Here is a 22,455-nt window from a genome sequence, read left to right on the forward strand (position 1 = left end):
ACCACTGGTGTACTAAGTAACAGACATCGAACAGGTAGACCATACGTATCAAACTCAAGGCCCATGGGCCAAATCCGGCCCGGCGCACAATTATATCCGGCCCGCGAGATCATTTTATATATATATATATATATATATTATTTTTGAATGGTCCGGTGATATGAAGCACCAAAAATACGCAAACTACAAATCCTATAATGCAGCACAACAGCTGCCTTATTGAATAGGCTGATGCCTATTCGCCTGATGCGCGCTGATGCGATCGGTCGTTAAAGAGTACAATCTCCGTAGGCATTTGACACAAAATACGGAGATAAATCTGCCAAATTTAACCTCCAAGAAAAACTGCAGATTGTCCAAGAATTTAAAGGCGGAATGCAATCGCAGCAGAATATGTTCACAAAAGCTACAGCTAAAAACGACGTTTTTACATTATAAACATTGTTACATCTGGCCCTTTGAGGGCAACCATAATGCTGATGAGGCGCTCAGGGCAGGGCTCCAGACTAACTTTATTTACTAGGAGCACAGTAGCCCTTGACTGAACATTTTAGTAGCACAAGCAGAAAATTTAGGGGCACACTTTATATTAACCTGCAATGCAATTATTAATGTCACTAGAGAGGGTACAATTCAGTGGCAATTTGAGACCCTTTTTAGGGGTCGCCAAGCACCCCTAAATTTCATCTCAGCACCCCTAAAAATAATAATAAAAGATATATATATATTGCAGTGGCGGCTGATGGTCTTTCAAAGAGGGGAAGCTCATTTTCGGCCTACATCATAAAATGTTTCAATTTATTTGGCTAGCTCACTGGCTAGTTCACCCCTACGACACTAGCATAGCCTACTTGAATGAATGAACGATCTAACGAAACAATATTAAATTCGAAGGAGGAAATGTGGGAATTAGGTTAAACTGACAACGAATGTGGTATATAATTGTATGAAATGTATGATGAAAATTGGCTAGCAATTTCGCCAAGCAAATACCAAGAAATATGTTGCAGCAGTTTGTCTTTCGACTGCACTTGCAAAATCTGCGAGGCGACCGAGCTCGCCTTTTTATAGTACAAATTCGCTGTCAATCAAAAGGAGATGCAGTCTTTCGACAGACCCTCCAATCATCACGCGGAAGCCCAGCGTCCAGGCCAGCCCACTCCTCAATTCACCCCCAGAGACGCTGAGCGTCCAGGGCGGGACATAATTGCAGCATTTATCCAATGACTGTATAGTTTCGAAGCACTGAAAAAAATGCTCAAAGCAGCCCCATTGAAGTCCATGGAAGCTGAGCTTCAACAGGGAAATGCACCGTGGCACTACAGGAAAGTATGAGAAGGAAATCAGTCAGTCGACCTGCTAATATATCTGATTCTGAACGAACTCGTCTTCGATATGAACGTGTTCTAACGCATTTAAAATGTTAACACAATCGTAAATATTTGGCCATTAATATTTTGAAATGTTAGGGGAAACTGAGCTTGAATAGCTTCGGTGACTTTTATAGTACAAAATCACTGTCAATCAAAAGGAGATGCAGTCTTTCGACAGACCCTCCAATCATCACACGGAAGCCAAGCGTCTAGGCCAGCCCACTCCTACATTCAACCCCAGAGACGCTGAGCGTCCAGGGCGGGACATAATCGCAGCACTTATCCAATGACCGTATAGTTTCGAAGCACTGAAGAAACCTGTTCAAAGCAGCCCCATTGAAGTCCATGGAAGCTGAGCTTCAACAGGGAAATTCACTGTCAGTCGACCTGCTAATATATGTAGCTGATTCTAAACGAACTCATCTTCGATATGAACGTGTTGTAACGCATTTAAAATTTTAACACAATAGTACATATTTGACCATAATTTTTTTGAAATGTTAGGGGAAGCTGAGCTTCCCTTGCAGTCTTAAAGAAATTGCCAATGATATATTGTTTATTATCATTTGATGCTGGTAGTTCATGAAGAAAGGGATATCCTTCGTTTTTTCATTCATTCAATATTTTGCATAATAATACATAAATGTACAGTTAGGTCCATAAATATTTGGACATTGACACAATTTTCATCATTTTGGCTCTGTATACCACCACAATGGATTTGAAATGAAACAATCAAGATGTGCTTTAAGTGCAGACTTTCAGCTTTAATTTCAGGGTATTTACATCCAAATCAGGTGAACGGTGTAGGCATTACAACACATTTTATATGTGGCCCCCCCCTTTTTAAGGGACCAAAAATAATTCGACAAACTAACATAATCAAATCTAATTGTCACTTTTAATACTTGGTTGCAAATCCTTTGCAGTCAATGACAGCCTGAAGTCTGGAACCCATAGACATCACCAGACGCTGGGTTTCGTCCCTGGTGATGCTCTGCCAGGCCTCTACTGCAACTGTCTTCAGTTCCTGCTTGTTCTTGGGGCATTTTCCCTTCAGTTTTGTCTTTAGCAAGTGAAATGCATGCTCAATTGGATTTAGGTCAGGTGATTGACTTGGCCATTGCAGAACATTCCACTTCTTTGCCTTAAAAAACTCTTTGGTTGCTTTCGCATGTTTCGGGTCATTGTCCATCTGCACTGTGAAGCGCCGTCCTATGAGTTCTGAAGCATTTGGCTGAATCTGAGCAGATAATATTGCCCGAAACACTTCAGAATTCATCCTACTGCTTTTGTCAGCAGTCACATCATCGATAAATACAAGGGAAACAGTTCCATTGGCAGCCATACATGCCCACGCCATAACACTACCTCCACCATGCTTCACTGATGAGGTGGTATGCTTTGGATCATGAGCAGTTCCTTCACTTCTCCATACTCTTCTCTTCCCATCATTCTGGTACAAGTTGATCTTGGTCTCATCTGTCCATAGGATGTTGTTCCAGAACTGTACAGGCTCTTTTAGATGTTTTTTGGCAAACTCTAATCTGGTCTTCCTGTTTTTGAGACTCACCAATGGTTTACATCTTGTGGTGAACCCTCTCTTAATTGTTGACACAGATACGCCTACCTCCTGGAGAGTGTTCTTGATCTGGCCAACTGTTGTGAAGGGGTTTTTCTTCACCAGGGAAAGAATTCTTCTGTCATCCACCACAGTTGTTTTCCGTGGTCTTTTGGTGTTGCTGAGCTCACCAGTGCGTTCTTTCTTTTTAAGAATGTACCGAATGAACAGTTGATTTGGCCACACCTAATGTTTTTGCTATCTCTCTGATTAGGTTTGTTTTGATTTTTCAGCCTAACGATGGCTTGCTTCACTGATGGTGACAGCTCTTTGGACTTCATATTGAGAGTTGACAGCAACAGATTCCAAACACAAATATCATACTTGAAATGAACTCTAGACCTTTTATCTGCTCCTTGTCAATGAAATAACGAAATCCCATGAGGGAATAACATACACCTGGCCATGGAACAGCTGAGCAGCCAATTGTCCAATTACTTTTGGTCCCTTAAAAAAGGGGGGGCCACATATCAAATGTGTTGTAATTCCTACATCGTTCACCTGATTTGGATGTAAATACCCTGAAATTAAAGCTGAAAATCTGCACTTAAAGCACATCTTGATTGTTTCATTTCAAATCCATTGTGGTGGTATACAGAGCCAAAATGATGAAAATTGTGTCAATGTCCAAATATTTATGGACCTAACTGTATGTACTTTGTACTTTTATATGTTACACTACTGGAAAACCCTGATGCAAAGCCATTGATTGTTTAGTATTTCCCCTAAGATATAGAAGGAAAATTAAGCCCCAAAAGTGTTATTTTGGATGATTGGGGCTGGGTGTGAAAGAAGGCTATAAGATCAGGTTCTCACCATAGAAAACAACAAAACGCCCAGTGTGTCTGGCCATCAAGGTCAGAGTAAGTCTAAAACATAGATGATTTCTCTGTGCACCTGTAATTTGAAGCCTCTACAGAGAGAGACCAATAGAGTGTAAAATGAATTATGCATTTGTAATAAAACAATATTGTACCAATAGCAAATGCACAGAACTGATAAGGTTTTGACATAAAAGGTTATGTCCGGAGAATATTTCTCAGTCTGATTCTGCAGAATTTGGCTCACATTTGAAAGGAATCCCCCTGTTTGTATTGGATTCTGATTAAACACTTTGCATCAAACTCTGGAAGTTTTTGTGCTGTTTTCAAACTTAGAAAAATTAACCCAAGGACTTAGTACTTTGATTTTCTTCATCACTTGCTTTCCATTATAACGTAAAAAATGTTACATACCTGAGGAGTGAGTTTCACAGGTTCACACCCGTTACACATATACAGTTAATGGGCCTGATTCACAAGCTCACTGCAGGGGGGCAGTGAAGGAGGTCTTGGTGTCAGTTATGCAGATACAAATGTCAATTGAAGTCTATCTGCATTGAGGCACAAATGCATAGTAGTAGTAGTGCCTCAAGCCCTACAATAAATACATTTCAACAACCCAGAAATGAAGGATAGGATAATTCTTTGATAATCAAAAGACAAAATACAAAATATTTGGGAAAAGTAGTAGAGAATTGTGAGTATCTGGGAAGTCATTTGAACTCCAATATAAAAAAATATAGCTGCAAGCAGGGATGCGGGTTCCTCCGCAAAATGGCAAAATATTATAAACATGTACACTGTAGAAGATCGAGACTTGGACAACAAGAGAGCAAAACTACTTCATGTTTGGCCACCAAAAATAGGCTGAACGGGGATTTGAACTGGACATTTACATAAGTACATCCCTTTCAGCCATTTTGTATTTGATTCAACTGTCTTAACTAACGTTTTTAGATACATCCATGATACATATCCTTTCAAAATTTCAAGTAAATTAGAGCTTTGGTTCAAGAGAAGAGGAATTTTGAAGGTTTTCCCAAATTATCACTGTACAGGAAAATACATCATGGCGAACCTTATGGGTCCTTGAGGCTTTTTTGTTACTCATGAAAAATGAGCCATGCACACCAAGTTTCAGAAGAATTGGAGCAATGGGGTGGAAATGCCATCACTTTGAAAATCGGACTTTAGGGCGTGGCCTGTGGCGCCCCCTACAGTCGAAGGTGTCCCATATTTGGTGTGGGGGTACCCACTTGGATGTAGTATCAATGTGCCAAATTAGAAAATTTGTTACCAATAACATGTTGAGTTATTGTGGCGCAAGGAGAAGATTAATAATAATAATAATAATAATAAAAAAACTAACGAATACAATAGGTTCCCTCCTACCGGAGGAACCCTAATGAAACAAAAACATAACTGAAGATACCTTGTTTCATGTCATTACATTTAATGTAATGGTACACTGTGCCACATACCACATGTTCAATCCTGCTGTATTCTCCCTCAGTATTCTCACGAATGGTAACCAGATCCACATCAGTGTAGGGAGTCTTATAGCCCTCGATGGACACACAGGGACGCACATTAGCATACAGATCAAAGGTCTTTCTCAGAAGCAGGTTCATGGATGGGTGGCCGGCCGCAATGGGGGTCTTTAGAGGCCCTACATAGGAAGTAATGGTTATGCAACTACCAAACAGACAACAAAAGTGATTTGGTGGGGAAATGAGAATTTTGTACCTTTAAGTCCTATTTTGTTCTTGTCCATTGATTCTTTTGCTTCAAGTGGAATCAGCCACTTGCCCCCTGGTCCCTTTATAGCTGTAACATTTCTCTCTTCCCATTGAATCGGTGCCTTGATTGAAAAGTGTGTATTCAATTAGGCATAATTAACACCTCATTGCTCCATGTAATCTAGGTGAATTAAGGTACAAAGATACATTTACAAAGGTGTGCCAACTATATGTCAATTATAAAATATAGCTGCAAGCAGCGACGCGGGTTCCTCCGCAAAATGGCAAAATATTATAAACATGTACACTGTTGAAGATGGATCGAGACTTGGACAACAAGAGAGCAAAACTACTTCATGTTTGGCCAACAACAATAGGCTGAATGGGGATTTGAACTCATGAGCATAAGGTCACAAGTCAGTCTCTCTATCCTCTCTGCTACACACCAACTGTTGAGATTGTATGAGTAGAAAGGGCAGAGTATGAGCTTTGGGACAAAGGTTAAGAAACGGTTGACATTTCAAGGTAAAATTGCATAAAATTGCACATGGTACATCAGAGATGATGTCACCTTGAAGCCAATAAGGTTTGAAAAACCATCAGTCAAAATTATATTTGATTTATTGACACAAAGATATTGAGGCAATGTGGACACTTACATAAATACACCCCTTTCAAACATTTTGTATTGCATTTCTCATTCCATTTCACCCTATATAAAGACACATCTGCCCGCACACTATCCCCATCCATGCTGTTTCCCTCTCTCCCAGCGCAGGTCATGCCAAAACAGAAATGCTGCAGCAGCCGCATGAGGTTTAGATGTAGTCCAAAAATGATTTCCCACAATCAATACATATCAACCGCAACATCGTTTTCATACTTTCTCAAAGATTGCTTGAGAACCAAGGGTATTCACTTTCTTCTTGAGTAGATCTCAAGAATAGCCTCATAGGCAACTGGCTAGGGTGCAACCCGGGTACAGTCCACGTCCAGTTCCTTACGAGTGTAGCCTCTGATAGTAAAACGGCCGACTCTGTTCCCATTAAACTACACGACATGCACACTCAAGGTGACCAACCAGATTATATTAACTAACAAAAAATAACATTACAAACATCTAACTGAACGAACACAACAACTGAAATCCCTCGCATGTCCGTTGTAACCGAACTATTTTCCACAAGTATTTGCGTTTTTTGACATGCCGCACTGCATGCTGGGTACTCAAGAGCGCTGACAACTGATTATCTATCTGTGTGCCGACTGCGTGATATGATGAGATGCTAGTGACGTGGTAAGGTCTCTGAGTCTCCTGCATTAACAAGTTCTGCTCGATTAGCAAGCTATTTTTACTTTTGTTGGCTATTGAATGGTAATGCAAGCTAGCTAAAAACAATGTTAGTTAGCTTGGCTAAACTGGTTTTCATAGCAACAGAAATCAACAAATCAGATCAGTCGAACTTTATTCCGAAAGGGGGGATCTGTATTTTTTACTCTACTCTTAATGCATGACTATGTTTAACGTAATGTCTGGACCTCTCTGTCACCAACTGTCTCTGGAGTGGAGGGTGGGGGCTTCATATCCAACAATTACACCCCTGAACTTTTAAAACAGCAACAGTAATAAAAAACAATATATCACAGCGAGAACAAAAATTGAAATCAGTTACCACTAACCACAAGAGCAACAAGTCTCTAAGCAAGAGTCATTGTGATCCTTGAGGAAACTAAACTAGTAATGAAAACAATATTTGACCTAATATTAGTTATCAACTGGGGAGGTTTCATGTTGATATGTTATCCCTGGGGTGTCTCCCCTTTTTCTAATCATTTCCATATCAGAAATTTGTGTTTCTTTCAACCAAAACATTTCAAACCAAAAAGAACAATGTGTATGGTACCATACAATGCTCTTCACAAGTTAAATAAATGATCATTTCACTACTTTCATTGAATTTGGATGTTTCATTCACTTTTATAGCATTTTTCAAAAAGAATAAATAGGACATTGAAAGAAAGAAATGGTGAAAAACCCCACAAAAGACTCAAAATGCACAACAAAAAAAGCCACAAAAAGGTATAAAAAGACCAAGTTTAACAAATACATCCTTATGTGTTCTCCCTTCCCTAGGAACACAGAAATGCCAGCCTTATTTTTTTTAATTAAAAGCCTCTTATACTCTATATCGAGCTCCAGGGTTCTTTTATACAGGGCCCTCACATTGTCTGCTCCAACCTGAAACAAAGAACATTGTCCCTTTGCAAGGCACACTTGGAGAAAGTTGAAGGTGTCCATTTGACTACTTTGTTTCAAGGTTCATTGCTTATAATTTGTGTCTTTGTCTTGGCCTTAAAGTGGAGGCCTATAGGCTCAGGGGGAGGAAGACGTTCCTTTAACACCGCAATTTAATAAATGGAGTCATATATTTGAAATGAGCACTGTAAGGACTTGTGTCTCATGTTCAGACCACCACCATTAGCAAGTCATTACAGACACTTCAATCACAGCCACACGTTCACACACTCTCACCATCTGTGTTGCAAGTGGTAAATAAAACTCAAAAGTGTACCCCCAAAATGCTCTCTGAGCAGGCAGTCACAGTTTCCTGATCATCTAGGACCTCCACTTGAGAAAGTAAATGGCATATTTGATCAATATTCAGCAACCACATATGGCATACATACTGGCGTATGACTATTAGTTTCACTGTTACCTCTGTATGGCACAGTGGGACAACAATGGGTGGTGGCAGCAACACCACTGTATTTCCTGTCACTGCAGAGAACAGTAATACATTTCACTCCTACAATATTCATAAATAGTTGTTGAATGAACATGGTCACATAGACCACATAGATAGTCAGATACTTGAAACATACATATACTTGGGTTTCCGAGCTGCTGCCACCAGGGTCTGAAGAAATGCCCCCTTCCACTCCTTCCATCATGGGGCGACCCTGATAGCTGGAGAGGGCCAGCTCCTCAGCAGGAGTGAAGTCCTGTGTAGGAGGGCCCCCCCAGTTTTCATGCCTTATTTTTCTTCCTGTTGGCTGCAAGCAATTTCATTGTTCTATAGGCCCTTTGTAGCTATACCAATATCCTACAAAAGGGACTGACTCAGGCAATTCAGCCTTGTACTTGTTAGCCTTAAAATATGTGCAAGTAGGTATTACCTACGGCTACTTAACGTTTTGAATTATGGTTTTATATTTATTTTTTATTTGCTCCCACGATCGTTTGCCACTGCCAGGTAAAATAATACAGCAACAAAAGTTTAACGTTATGGAATGCACACGTGTAATTATGGTCACATCTTGTGCCTGGTCACATCTTGTGCCTGGGGCACAAGATATCAATAAGTCATGTAGCTTACGCATTTACAGCGTCTGCCATTTTCTGCCAGCTTGGCAGCAGCGACTTTGTTGATTTTTGTCTGTATTATATGTCTGTATTCCTGATATGTTTGTAGTACAATATTTCACGCAGGAGGAGTAGACAAAGTTTGGAAGATTATTGTCGGGTACAGGCCCCAGCTCGACCTTTGCCTGTAAACAGTGATTCTGACTGTCGGAGACCTTTAAATAGCCTGACTTACTGAAATTGGAAAAACTAGCCCAGCTAACGTAGATCGTTTTCTCAGTGCATATGACGAATGAAACAGGCTCGCTTTGAAACATCCGAGATACTGGCTATCTTTAGCAGGCTCTTGTCTACAAAAAACAGTCCTCCCTGATGTTTTTGGAGTAGAATTGAGTGAAATACAAAATTGTTTACACACTGCAAGTGGGCGAGCCAAGTCTGACTCTGAGGCTAACGTCAAAACAATGTACCCCCGGGACGCAGTATCACTCCAATTGCAAGTCCACAAATCACAAAAATAATCGGAGCATCTGGCTAAAAGCACAATTCCCACATCTCCTAAAAGCTGCCCTCCTCGTCCTTTTTCGTGTAGACCTAACTGTAAAATGGTGAACTTATGACCATGACGCGACCAAAACATGGCTGCCGCCTAAGCCTATGAGGTCTCCCTGGCACATAGGCTTATTACAAAGACTGTCACGCCCCAAATTAAAATTCTGAGCCGACAGGTCTGTGGGGAATTGCTTTTTCTCCTAAAGGCTGCCCTCCTCGACCTTTTTGATGACCAATTCGCCGAGATGCAAAATTATTCACTAATTCAAAACACAGAGGAAAAAAGCTAGAGCTAGCTACTTTTCGAGTTCGGTTTTCAGTCACTTCAGACTCACGATCTAAAGGTCTAAAAGTGCTAAAACCTTCACCATAATTCAAGACTAGTGTACTTTCACGAACCCAATCATTGATTCTAGCTTAAAATGTGCAAAAATAGGTGATATGACTTACCGAACGTGGCTGCCTCCAACACTATCAGGCGATTCCAGTTGAAAACAACAATGGCCGCCGAAAAATAATTTATATTCGTAACAGCGAGCTGCGATTGGAAGCGAAATGAAACAGGAGCTAAAAACCGAGGGTGGGGGGTTGGTCAGCACACAATTTCCAGAAAGGATGTGTGTGCGTCTCGCCAAGCTTGCGCGTGTGTAAAGTAGGGTGACCACCTGTCCCGCTTTGCGCTGTATCGCACAGCATTTTCGATATGGGACGTGCGGGACAAGGGGTGAAAATGCTGAGCGACACAACGCAAAGCGGGACAGGTGGTCACCCTAGTGTCAAGGGACAGGATGAGTCTGAGAATTTGGAGCACGCGAGCTATGGAGCAATTCAATTGAATTCAATCATATATTGACATATCAAGGTGAAATTGCGAATGGTACTTCAGAATGATGTCATCTTGAAGGCACAAAGGTTTGAAAAACCATCAGAATCAGAATCAGAAAGGGATTTATTCGCCATGAAAGTTTGCACAGACAAGGAATTTGCTTTGGCAGGAAGGTGCATACAATAAATATTAAATATACCTAAAATTTAAATATGTGGACTAACTATACTAAGGGTACATAAACTAGCAGTACTAAGTGGGATAAATATAAGTTGCCGTAAATTACAATATAAAAATACAAAAATACAAATATTACAAAAAATACAAATGTACAAATGTACAGTCAAAATCATATTTGATTTATTAACACAAAGATATTGTGGCAATGTGGACATTTACATAAATACATTTCTTTCAGCCATTTTGTATTGCATTCCTTATTCAATTTGACCCTATAGAAAGACATGTGTTCTACAAATCTGTAACAATTTTCAAGTCGATTGGATATTTAGTTCATGAGGAGAAGGGTTTTGAAGGTTGTACCAAATTTGGACAGTACAGCAAAATCTATCATGGCGGACCTTATGGGTTCTTGAGTTTTTTTTGTTCCCCATGAGAAATAAGGTATGTATACCAATTTTCAGGCATTTTGGAATAATGGGGTGCTGGGGAAATCACGTAGACTTTGGGCGTGGCTTATAGCGCCACCTATGGGCGTACATGGGCCATTAGCGGTCTGGGAGTAGTGAGTGACCTGTTTTATCATTGGGCCAAATTTGAAAAAATCGGGTCAAGGACTTTTTGACCTATTGAGCCATTTAACGGAGAAATATAATAATAATAGGAATACTAACAAAAACAATAGGTTCCCTCCTACCGGAGGAACAAGACCATCAATTTTGAAAGTGCAAATAGTCCAAACTGCCCACTGGTAGCTAACATTGGTTAGTAAAACACCTGTCTGTTTATACAACACTTCTGGGCTTTTACAGAGTCTTAATAGGGACACAGAGTTCAAAGAGGACAAGAGAATCTAATCTGCAAGTCAATAGTTTACTTCACCTGCATCAAAAATCTTCATAACAGCCGTGGATATCTCTCGACCAATTCCATCTCCCGGGATTAAAGTAACAGTCTGCATCTGTGAGGATAAATAGGAAAACAGAAGATCCAAGAGATGACATGTTTTATATAGCCTAATGAAAACAACCTTTTTAGAAGGATACCGAAAATATCAATAGTATTGTGAAATCACACCACAACTATATACACCCCACAAGTACATAAGTGTTTGCATTGGTGTTCCTCGATTTTTATATACTAGTGCATAGTGCCGTGATAAAATTGGTGGCACACACACACATATTCCTGGAATTATAGATAGTGCAGTGCCTGTGATGCAGCTGGTGATGACATTTCTTCCCAGTGATGTTGGCATCTATACTTCTCAGATCACAATTGAAATTCTCTGTCATCTCTGAAGTACTTGTTCAACCTCCAAATCTATTCTACTCAAATTGCCAATGCTGTGGTAGCCTACATTCATGCAAATGATTATGTAGCCTTAATTTGTCTTCCGTTTCCTACGTTATATATTGCTTATGTTATGTTGATAAAAATTTACTATATTGGTTCTGTTAAAATGTCTTACCAGCACAAACATCTAAACATGTAGTTCATAACAGAAGTCATTACACGCACAATGGTTGACCCAGTTGTCATAATTGTAGGCCTAATTCACCATACAGCTCTTGTAATTTTGCAATGTGCTGGAAGTTGACATCAGTAAACACATTAATTAATGTAACAATTCACTGATATATATCTGAAAGTATATCCACTTTATATTGTCATTCTGTTTGCTAGCCAGCCCCTTTGAAAGCAGCTGAATATCGGTTGTAAAAGCGAATTTCCCTATTTTGCTAATAGGGAATTTAATATTTCTTGCTTAGTTTCATTTAATTGCGAATTATTCGCATTAGTTCAAACGCGGTAGCCTACAGCCTCAAAGGTTAGTTTATTTGAGAAAAATTTGATATTTGAGGTGCAGAAGCTAACATATGCAATTAAATGGACTGCATTTATATAGCTCTTTCTACCTTAGCGGCACTCAATTACAACCTGGGATGCATTAGGGATGTCACGAGAACCAATACTACCGACACCTTCCGGTTCTAAAATGACAAAACACCGACGATGCCCACTTTTTGAAGCACCGTAGGCACCGTTAGCAACGATGCCAGTGTTCGCCTCTTCCGGAACTGATGGGGGCAGGATACGCTTCAGTGTTCCAGTACTTGTTGCACTATGAGCATTAATTGCACTTTATTATGTTGTTTTATGCTATATTGCACATGTTTGATGTCTTGTTATGACATTGTGATACTTTTCAAGTATTTTAGACGTGTGAGTTCTAAATATTTCCGACGGTCCCCACAGCGCAATTTATTTATCGGAAACAGTAGCTAGCTAGCTTTCGTTAGCTTCCTGGCTAAATTAGCTAGCATAATACTCGTAGCAATGCTACTACCATGCTAGTGTTAGTTGTTAGCCTTCTCATTAGTACAATTTGAAGCCATATTAAAGCATTTGTCGCATAGTTTTTGTCTATCGGAAAATATTGAGTTGGAATGTTCGAAATGGCATATGTGAGACGTTACGCTGTGAGACCCGCATTCGAAGGATCACATATGTGCGACGCTACTCCTTTACGGGTTAATAAAGAAGTTCAAGTGCATAGAATCTTAGAAATCTTTTTTTTATGTGGTATCGAAATCGGCATCGAGAATCGTGTTATTTTACTGGTATTGGCACCGACTACTGCATTTTTGGTATTGTGACACCCCTAGGATGCATGGAAACATGCATAAAATAAGCCAAGGAATCATCTGCCAAACTATTACTGACTGCTGCTTCATGTCTGATCCAGTGCACTACAATATCATGGTTGTCTGAGAACGACAAATGACATTGAGCCCAATCCTTATATAAATATTAAGATATTTTACAGAAGAAAACATTTTAAAAGACGCTTCACATGTAGTGCTTGTAGCACAGCTCTTATAATGTTCAACTATTCAAAAGCACTAGACACTGAACAGATAGACTGGTCTATGGTGACAATATGGTAGTAAAAGCAGATCTTACGGTTGAGAAAAAGAGGTGCAAGATCTGCGAGCAAGACATTGACATAAATGTGTTTTTTCATGATTTTGTGATAAGTTGTTCACAATTCTCAGTAGGTCCAGGTACCATTATTCAATGGTACCTGGTATTCAAATATCAATGATAACCTTACTTCCTGAGGCTTGATTTTATTCTTGTCACTGATCCATAAACCATATTTTCCCAGTAGGTTTAGTATCTGCAAAGGTTATAATAGGAATGTTAGCTATGCAAACATTTAGACTAGTTTATATAAGGGTCGCAAACTAACGTTCGTTTTTCAACTATATAGCTCTAGCCTAGCTATAGCTACTGAAGCTAAAACATATTGATTATTATAACAGGCTATAGCTAGCTAGCGCTAAGTACACAACACAGACGTGATGAATCAGGCCAGTGTCCAGACATAACTAAGCAGGCAATGCTGTTTGACAGTTGCTAGCTAGCAAGCATAGTTTGGGTGACAAGCTAATTCGTTGATGTAATGGTTGTATTGGCATTGGCAGGAAAGTGAGATTAATCGTTAAAGTAGTAGGTTACTGTGATAGTTACCTAGTGTACACAAGCTATGGAAAGAGTTTCCTGCTAGTAGTATCGCAACATCGCCGGTTACTGAAGGGCATGGTACTGACAGGCCGCGCGCACGATGCAGATTCCCTCCGCCACAAATTGATTTCAGCAAATTGACAATGTAATTAAACCTATCAGAGTTCAAATGGCATAGAACATGTATTTGATACAACATCCAGTTTACATCTTAAATCTACTTCTCGGCGCTTACCGTTAACCTCCAAGTTTTTCCAGCCATCCTCACCTCAGCAACAACAGTCAGACAGTAGCAGAGGAGGAGCTGCTGCACTGTGTCAAATTCAGATGCTACAGTACAAATGACTGCACCTTCCAATGAAGATAACCGTTTTATATTATGGAACGCCAACTGTGCCAAAACGTCTGAATTCTCGTTCGTGTACAGACGTTACATTTGAACGTGTACAGACGTCAAAAGTTGACGAAACAAATGTTCTGCTACAGGTAGTCACAGGTATTTTCGTGACGTTAGTAACGTCAGTGACTGTGGCTAGCAAATTAGCCACGTTAGCTTCACTTTTCACCACAAAAACGCAATTTCTACTTACACCATGCAACTGAACGTAAATAAAAATACAACCAACGCCATCGCTACCAATACGAAACTATTGACACCTAGGTTGTCTATGTAGTCCAAATATTGACTGATCCTTAGGGGGGCGAAAATAAACTAGAAAAGGCTGTTCCTGCGAAACAGCAGTGATAGCTGACCATGCTAAAAAAGCTGAAAATAGTGAACATTTAGTAGAAAGTTATAAGCTGAAGCTTAAAAGCCCAAAAGGTATTTTTGAAAGGGTCTGGAGCTGGACGAAAGCATAAAACTACAGAAAATAGAAGAAAAATGCTAAAAGATAAATAATTCAGAAGAATTTGAAAATTTAGTAGAAAGTCATTTGCTCAGGATTCAAAAGGTCTGAAATGTATTTTAGAGAGGACCTGGAGCTAACTCTGATTAAAATGCTGCTGCAAAAAAAGCTGAACTATTGTGGATAGTAAATAAGAGCTACATCTACCCAGCGGATCATCTTGCAAGTGTGTCAAAGTGGTATTTTACAGACTGTATTAACACCGTAGGCGTGAATAACGCATGCATCGTGATTGTCGTCCATCTGTAGCCGAAGCAAAGCTAGAGAGAGGATGCAATGGGAGACTTTCTACAGTAAGCCATATCTACTGCTCCAAATTGAAAACGGAGACCATCTTTTGATTTAAGACAAGTTCCTTAACCTATGTTGTCAATATCGCCAATAAAAAGTAAATACTCTTCAGTTACGAAGCATTTGTTTGTAGCTAGGTAACGAATATTATGTCTGGAAAAACGTAACGTCACTGTGTCCAATCCCGACCGCTGTAAACTACTATTGTCCAAACCCGAACGGGGTTTGGACACTCAGTTTCCGGTCTTTTTGCCAGCATTTTCTTTTGCTATCGCCAGCAAAGTGTAAGTAGTATTATTTTAGGCATACCAAACAATCTACGTATAAAATTTCATGAACATATATGGACGTTTACTGTCAATGTCTAAATAACATAGGAAAGTTACTTTGGCCGAAAGACCACTCGGCAACACTCGGGCGGCGCTTGGGCGACAATCTTTACTCTGACAAGTGTGTCTGTGTTGTCATCGTACTGCTACTATGGGTTAGCATATGAGTGTATTTCAATGCTAGCTTAACACTACTTTGTTTTGCTAATGAAAATACACGATCATGTGTGACGTGATGTGTAGTCGAGGGGAGGAAGGGATGGGGGCTAGCAAACTTTGAGAAGAGTTCAACAAAACATCCAGCAGGTGGTGGTATACAGTCAAATTGAGATTTTATCGCATAGTTTGGAAATGTTGAAGCGTGATATCTTATTGTGGAGGACATAACTACGTCCCCGGATATGTTGACAGCATTGATGGTCAGTTTGGTGACCCTGGATCAAGTTAATATCCCCAGAAAAACAGCAGCGGCCAGTGTTTAGAAGTGCGGTCGGGTTTGGACAACGGTAGCGTACGGCTAATTTACCGGCGCCAGCGTCTTTTGACCGGCTCTAGTAAAGGCTAAGCTAACTCAAAATTTTTAAACAATATTTAAAAATCGAAAGGTAAGAAGTTAAAGCTTAACGTGAAATCAGTAAATCAGCTGAAAACGTGATACGATTATTTTTATCAATATTTGAAGTGGCATTTTATCAGAATGTTAGCTAAAAACCGGTCGGGATTGGACACAGTGACGCTAGCTAGCTATGTGACCTGGTTTCGCCGTATGATGACAGTCGTAGTGTCACTAGAATGGCCATAACAAAAGATCATATTTCAAATCTGTCTGCTGTTCTACATTGCCCACACAATTATAAATATATATATAAATATCAACTCTAACATGGCCTGTATCTTGTATCGAAAGTGCTCGAAAATTAGCTTGTCTAATGTATGGTGGACTGAGAAAACATATTTGTTAGTCAAAGCAGAGCGAGCGGATGTCGTGGGAGAATTCCTACTGTGTTAGATTTACTGCTTCAAATTGAAAACTTACTTAACATCAAGACAAGTTACTTAACATCTGTGTTCAATATCGTCAATTAAAAGTAAAAACTTTCCAGTTACGAAGCGTTTGTTCGTAGGATTAACGCCAGCTGCAGCGAACACTTACGAGAGACCCCGGTTTGGCTGTTCGTGACGGTCAGCTATGACAGTCTTGAGCCTCGATTTTTGCAGATTTCTGTGAAACTTGCTAAAATAAAAACGATCTAGCTAGATTATGTACACTTTAAACTCAATCTACATACCTTGTTTGGCCAATTTGGTCGATTGTGGAAAAAAAGTCGAACCGTTTTTAGTTATGGAGAGCCATCGCGCTAGCTCGATTATAAGAGAGAATAACAGAAATGTAACTAGAATCCACACCTCAAGTTAACCTAGACGCAAAACTGTACATCCAATCCAAAAAATAAGGATATTTTCCGAGACCCAAGACTCTGCCGAAACCAGAGATATCCTTTATATGTCTGTGCGGTCAGAAATAGAACTCTACCGGCAGTTTCAAAAACGTGTACCCAATTCTGCTTTCATGGTACGTGTCTGTTTGGTTGCCACAGTGATGGCGCAACTGTGATCGCTAACGAGCTGGGCAGAGAATAACAGAAATGTACCTAGCATCCACACCTCAAACAAGTTAACCTAGACGCAAAACTATACGTCAAATTCAAAAAATAAGGATATTTTCCGAGACCCAAGACTCTGCCGAAACCAGAGATGTCCTTTATATGTCTGTGTGGTCAGAAATACGACTCTATCGGCAGTTTCAAAATCTTGTTCCTTCGGCTTTCTCTGACGAATTTTACCCACCTCACCATTGAAGTTAGTGAGAAAATTTGAAAGGCTGCTCTCGCTTCAAGGCTCATAGCTGAAAATCTGTAAATGTGAGCGCTTTAGTAGTTACATTGGCTGAAAGAGGACACTTTTTCCTACATTTTAAGGTATAACTTGTTTCTGTAAGTTAAACTATATGAACGTTAGAGGAATTTGTTTGACAATTTAGTTGAATATCAGAACTGCTGGCTGCTCATTCAATAAAATCAAGAAGGAGCAAAAGTTTTCATGTAGTATTTTAAACTGTCATAATTCAAAATTGGCTGAATATTTGAAAAAGCTGAATCATTTGGGAATAGCTGAATGTCTTGTGAACAATGGTGTCTCTAGCTGAAAGTATGCTGAAGTAGTTAAGTTTGAAAGAGGAGGAAACCTTTTTAATGATTTGAAATGATTTACCATTACTTTTAAAGGAGACATGACATGCTGTTTTGGATGCCACAAGTTTCCTGGGGTGGTTGCTGGGTAAACGTTTGTGGGAGATACTTCCGGTGGAGTACTTCCGGTGGAGGCTAATCACATCGCTGCTGTTGCTAGCAAATAACTTATATTTCTTCTATACTCTTTGTTGCTAGTTAATATTATGTCTTTAAAAAGCTCGGGAACAACGTGTGCCGTTCGAGGGTGTACTTACAACCGGACAAAACTCAACACTTGGTTTAAATCGGAGTGTTTTGACCACAAGCCAAAGAATAAAAAAGATTAACATGCCCATCACACCTGCCCCTGAGATCTCACTGTCCATTGCAGAGATTACACTGAAAGGTGATAAAGACTGTCTGCTTTACACAGGGATTCCTCTACTAGTGTTCAACACTCTTGTCTCCTGTCTACAAGGTTTTGCGCCCCAGTCATCAACAATACCAGTTCAAAACCAAGTTTTGTTGACACTTATGAAGCTCAGACAGAACTTTGTTCTGGCTGACTTAGCGAGGCAGGTCAGGTCAGTAAAATAGTTACGCATTGGATAGATGTCCTTGCTGAGCACACCAAGGACCTCATTCCATGGCTGCCCCGTGACACAATGAAATCAACAATGCCACAGGTTTTTCAGCAACATTTCCCCGATGTAACTTGTATCATTGACTGCACAGAGTATTCTGCAAAAAGCCAAAAACTTAGACTCACGCTCAGTCTTACAGCCATTACTATGCAAGTAACACTGTGAAGTACCTGGTTGCCATTGCCCCATCAGGGATGGTGATGTTTATTTCACCATTTATCTTACACAACATCTTGTATATTTCTGAATATATTTATTTATTCCTGTTTTTGAATTGTAAAATATACTACAAATGTATTTGAACCATTGTTTGCATTGTTTATGAATTTATGTATTCCTGTTTTAGAATTGTAAAATATACTGCAAATGTATTTGAACCATTGTTTGCATTGTCTATGAATTTATGTATTCCTGTTTTTGAATTGTAAAATATACTACAAATGTATTTGAACCATTGTTTGCATCTCACAGAGTGAGACTTACATTGCCAACTGATATGTGGGTTAATTACAAAACAGTTTGAGGTACTTGGGGCAGAGATGTAGTTTCTTTCCTCCAAAATCATCAGCCAACCTGGGAAGCATATGTAGAAAATAATTTTTTTCCAGTTGCTCTACTTGTTTGTCAGTGTAATCTTTGTCGAATGGAATGTCCAATTCTAAATGTTCCTTTGGTGTCCAGACAACCAGTTTGCAGCTATGTAGACCTAGGCACATCATAGCCTAGTCATAGCCTTTTGTCTGAAAGAATAAAACATACCGTACATTTAATTGGCACCAAATTATGAATATTAGCTCAAATTATCTCTTCTAATAATGCAGCTAGTATATCTTGCCCTTGAAAACAATCCAGCTTACCTGAAGGTAGTATCCAGCTCTTCCATTTGGACAAATGAGGTACTTTCCATCTTCCAAGATTTTGATGTCACCGTTTGGCCGGGTGAGAAGTTCTTCAAGAGACATCTGACTCTTGAAGGGGCACTTGATCTCGAGAAGTTTTGTCCCATCAAGGATCCCATCTGGACTGGCTGCCAACCAGGGGTGGTCAGGATGAACCACAAGGCCTCTGTTGTGCACAGCATGCCCTCTGCTCTAAAGGAGTGTGATGACCCTCACTTCATTTTCAGAGCCATATTTTGTGGCTGCGTTCCCAGTGAAGGTGGGGTACACGTGCTCATTGAGAAATCTTTGGGGGTCTGTGGTGTGTCGTTTGGGGACTTGTTTCACTGTGCTTGCAGTTAGACGCAGTCTCCTAGCATCATGCCACACCTGTGACCTACTCTGGGTCTTTGTTTCTATTTCCAATGTAGATATTTGATTGGGGGATAAAGCAATATAGGATTGGTAAAACACTGAACACTTCCTACATGTCAGACGTGTACTATGATCAGTGTGATTCTCTATTCTCAATTCTGAATTTAGGCTTGGCTCAGTGTTGTTCTCTACATCTGCTCTGTAAGCAAGCTGGATAAGACTATTAGTTTGGAGCTGATAGAGTGTGGCCATTACTGAGGAGTTGATGTGTGTTTTGAAATCCTCATGGTTTCTGAAGAGTCGGGGAGATGGTGTGGAATTGATTTGTTCTCGCCTTGATGGGTGGAGATATGTGTCCTGGGGTCTGTGGCGCCTAAACTTAATATGCTTTGCCTTTACCAGACCTACATTCTTCTTTGCACCACTATTCAATTCCCTTTGCACATCAGTACATGCTGTCCCTGTCTCACCTTGCCTGACTGCATTCTCAACCTACAAGAAGGAATGGTTTCATATTTTGTAATCACATGCTAAACCGACTTCTATGCTTTAAGTAGATTCTCCGGCGTTTACAAACCTGACACTTTTACACACACATCAAGACCATGTTACTCTTGTTAGCACTATCATTACTAACCTTCCACAGTAATGCTGCTGCATGACTACAGGAGCGTCCTAGCCCTGCAATACACGAACAGCCTGCTGTCTGTATCACTCCTGTCTTTGATACCAATACCCAGGCCTTATGATAGGTTGTTTTAAGACTCTGACTTGGCTCTATTTCAGCTTTCAAGTAGACTAGGTCTTCTGTGATCTCTTTTAGCCACACTCGCCCGACTTTATCGCTGTGCAAATACTGGTAAGCTTCAGAGCTTTTTAGGTTCATCATTGCCTGACCATCGCAAGACACAGACTCAACAAAGTACGCAAAAATGCTGCTGTATGTTATCCTAGGCCTTTTTTTTTTTTTTCGTCTTCCCATCCAGTTACTGCAGAGGGCAAAGGTATATTTATATTGCCGTTTTTTAACTCGGTGAGGTTGTGTTCCCACATTGCAGAACGAATGAATGAATGACAGACAGCGATTGTTTACGTCGGTCTTGTAGCAACAGGAAGTTAAGCCCACAATTCGCGCAAAGCACTATGGGGCGGTGGAAACTTGTGGATAGGCTTCTTAGTGGTCCCCTAATACTGTATCATAAGTCTCTTTCCCGAAATTCCGCCCTGGTGCAGAATTACAGCCACTACTAGCAGTCCCACAAGGAGCTTTCCTCAGAAGTTTTGGTGTCTGAAGCTTTAAATGCTAATGAGCAGCGGAGGGGCAGCACCATGCGCTAATGTTTACAATGGATGTATCGCAATGGCTGTAGCCCCGTTGCTGTAAAATGCCTCGAATTTGCCCATTCTCATCTGATAACCCTGGTTTGCAGAGGTACACACTCAGTCATTTCGATGAGGGGAAAGGTGGATATCGCGCGCGCCATAACACCAACAGCAGAACGGTTATCCAAATAACAAACAAGGGTACAACGCTCACGTACACACACATACTCGATGCTATCTACCTTTCCATTAGCGACAGTAACTCAGCTGTTAGCTGCAGAGCTAATGTTACAGCCACATTCTAAGGGTAGCAAGCTAGGTAACCATATACAGTAAAGCTACAAAATGATATAGCGTTAGTTAACTTACTTGTCCGAGGTTAGTAGCTGGACGAAGGAGAGTTAGTACTGATCCAGAATTTAATTTCAGCAAGGCCAGTTTTGTATTAGCTCAAGTTGAGGAAACAGTCGTGGCTGAAGTGTTTGGCGCAGACATACAAAACAAATGCGCCTACACAAGAAGTTGTGTAGGCGCATATCCAGAGAAAATAAAATTAAGATACTGGGTCTTCAGAGGCTCGGATGAAGGAACTGTAAAAAGATTTTTGTTTTCCTTTGTACATCCAAACTGAGCAAATGTAATGCTTTGTTCGTTTGCAAGCCATGATGTCTCTCGAGGATAAAAACACTTGCACGGTCGTAGCTCAGTTTCTTATGGGCGGGCCAGATTATCTGGGCGGGCAAAGCAGAGAGGGGAGGTAACCTTCCTGCTTGTGACGTCACAAAGAGGAGATTTTCAAACAGAGCAATTGAGCTGTCATTTTCTGAAAGGCGGAGAAGAACACCCAGGGCTTGGTTTACACCGATCGAAAATTCTAGCCACTGGGTGACCAAAGGCAGGCTTGGGGAACTAATATTAATGTTAAATAACCTCCTAAAGTGAAGTTTTCATTTCATGTCACCTTTAATAGAATAAAAACGACCGGAAGAGCTGGGTGCCTAACCGTAAATGCAATACCACCTACATCCACCGGGGCCGTTGCTTCTAGCCGAGGGGTGGGGGTCTGCTCCATTCATTCGAGATGGGTATGGCTGCAGCCTGCACAGCCTCCCGTCTCATGCCCTCCCATCTCATGCCCAGGCTGTCCAACGGTAAATTCAGAGGTTCAAAAATACTAAATCTGAATTATTTTACGGATGGAGTTAAAGGTAAATTCGTGAGCACGTTTGTTGCAATAAATTGAAAAACGTTTAAACTGTTAAATTAACAATTTTATCAATAGTTTGCTGATTTCTGTATGTTATTGTTCTGTCCCTAACGTATATTTGATGAAACCTGCGATGACCTTTATTTAAAACTGCATCAGCATTTTATGTTGACATTTGTTAGCAAATATTAGCTAACGTTAGAGAAATGTATGGTTGCAGACTTTGATGGTTTCTTATTGTGATTTTACTTTTTGAAGGTAA

The 22,455-nt window shown here is 40.2% G+C and overlaps 2 protein-coding genes across 2 annotated transcripts in view; both read right to left on the minus strand.

The window, feature by feature from the left end:
- The window catches only part of idh3a (isocitrate dehydrogenase (NAD(+)) 3 catalytic subunit alpha), a 29,068-nt gene extending 14,799 nt beyond the window's left edge, over nucleotides 1-14,269 (minus strand). The window contains 5 exon segments of the mRNA XM_067234115.1: nucleotides 5,297-5,484; nucleotides 5,562-5,676; nucleotides 11,354-11,437; nucleotides 13,595-13,660; nucleotides 14,243-14,269. Coding sequence (XP_067090216.1) covers nucleotides 5,297-5,484; nucleotides 5,562-5,676; nucleotides 11,354-11,437; nucleotides 13,595-13,660; nucleotides 14,243-14,269 — 480 coding nt within the window.
- dnaja (DnaJ heat shock protein family (Hsp40) member A) overlaps nucleotides 1-19,003 on the minus strand; it is a 56,125-nt gene extending 37,122 nt beyond the window's left edge. Inside the window, exons 1-2 of the mRNA XM_067234074.1 lie at nucleotides 18,984-19,003; nucleotides 11,359-11,437 (exon numbers count right to left, since the gene is read on the minus strand). The gene's annotated coding sequence lies outside the window, so the exon portion shown is untranslated. The remainder of the gene's footprint in view (nucleotides 1-11,358; nucleotides 11,438-18,983) is intronic.
- Between the last annotated feature and the right edge of the window lie 3,452 nt (nucleotides 19,004-22,455).

Source organism: Osmerus mordax, chromosome 4 (assembly GCF_038355195.1).
Source record: "Osmerus mordax isolate fOsmMor3 chromosome 4, fOsmMor3.pri, whole genome shotgun sequence".
Classification (NCBI taxonomy): domain Eukaryota; kingdom Metazoa; phylum Chordata; class Actinopteri; order Osmeriformes; family Osmeridae; genus Osmerus; species Osmerus mordax.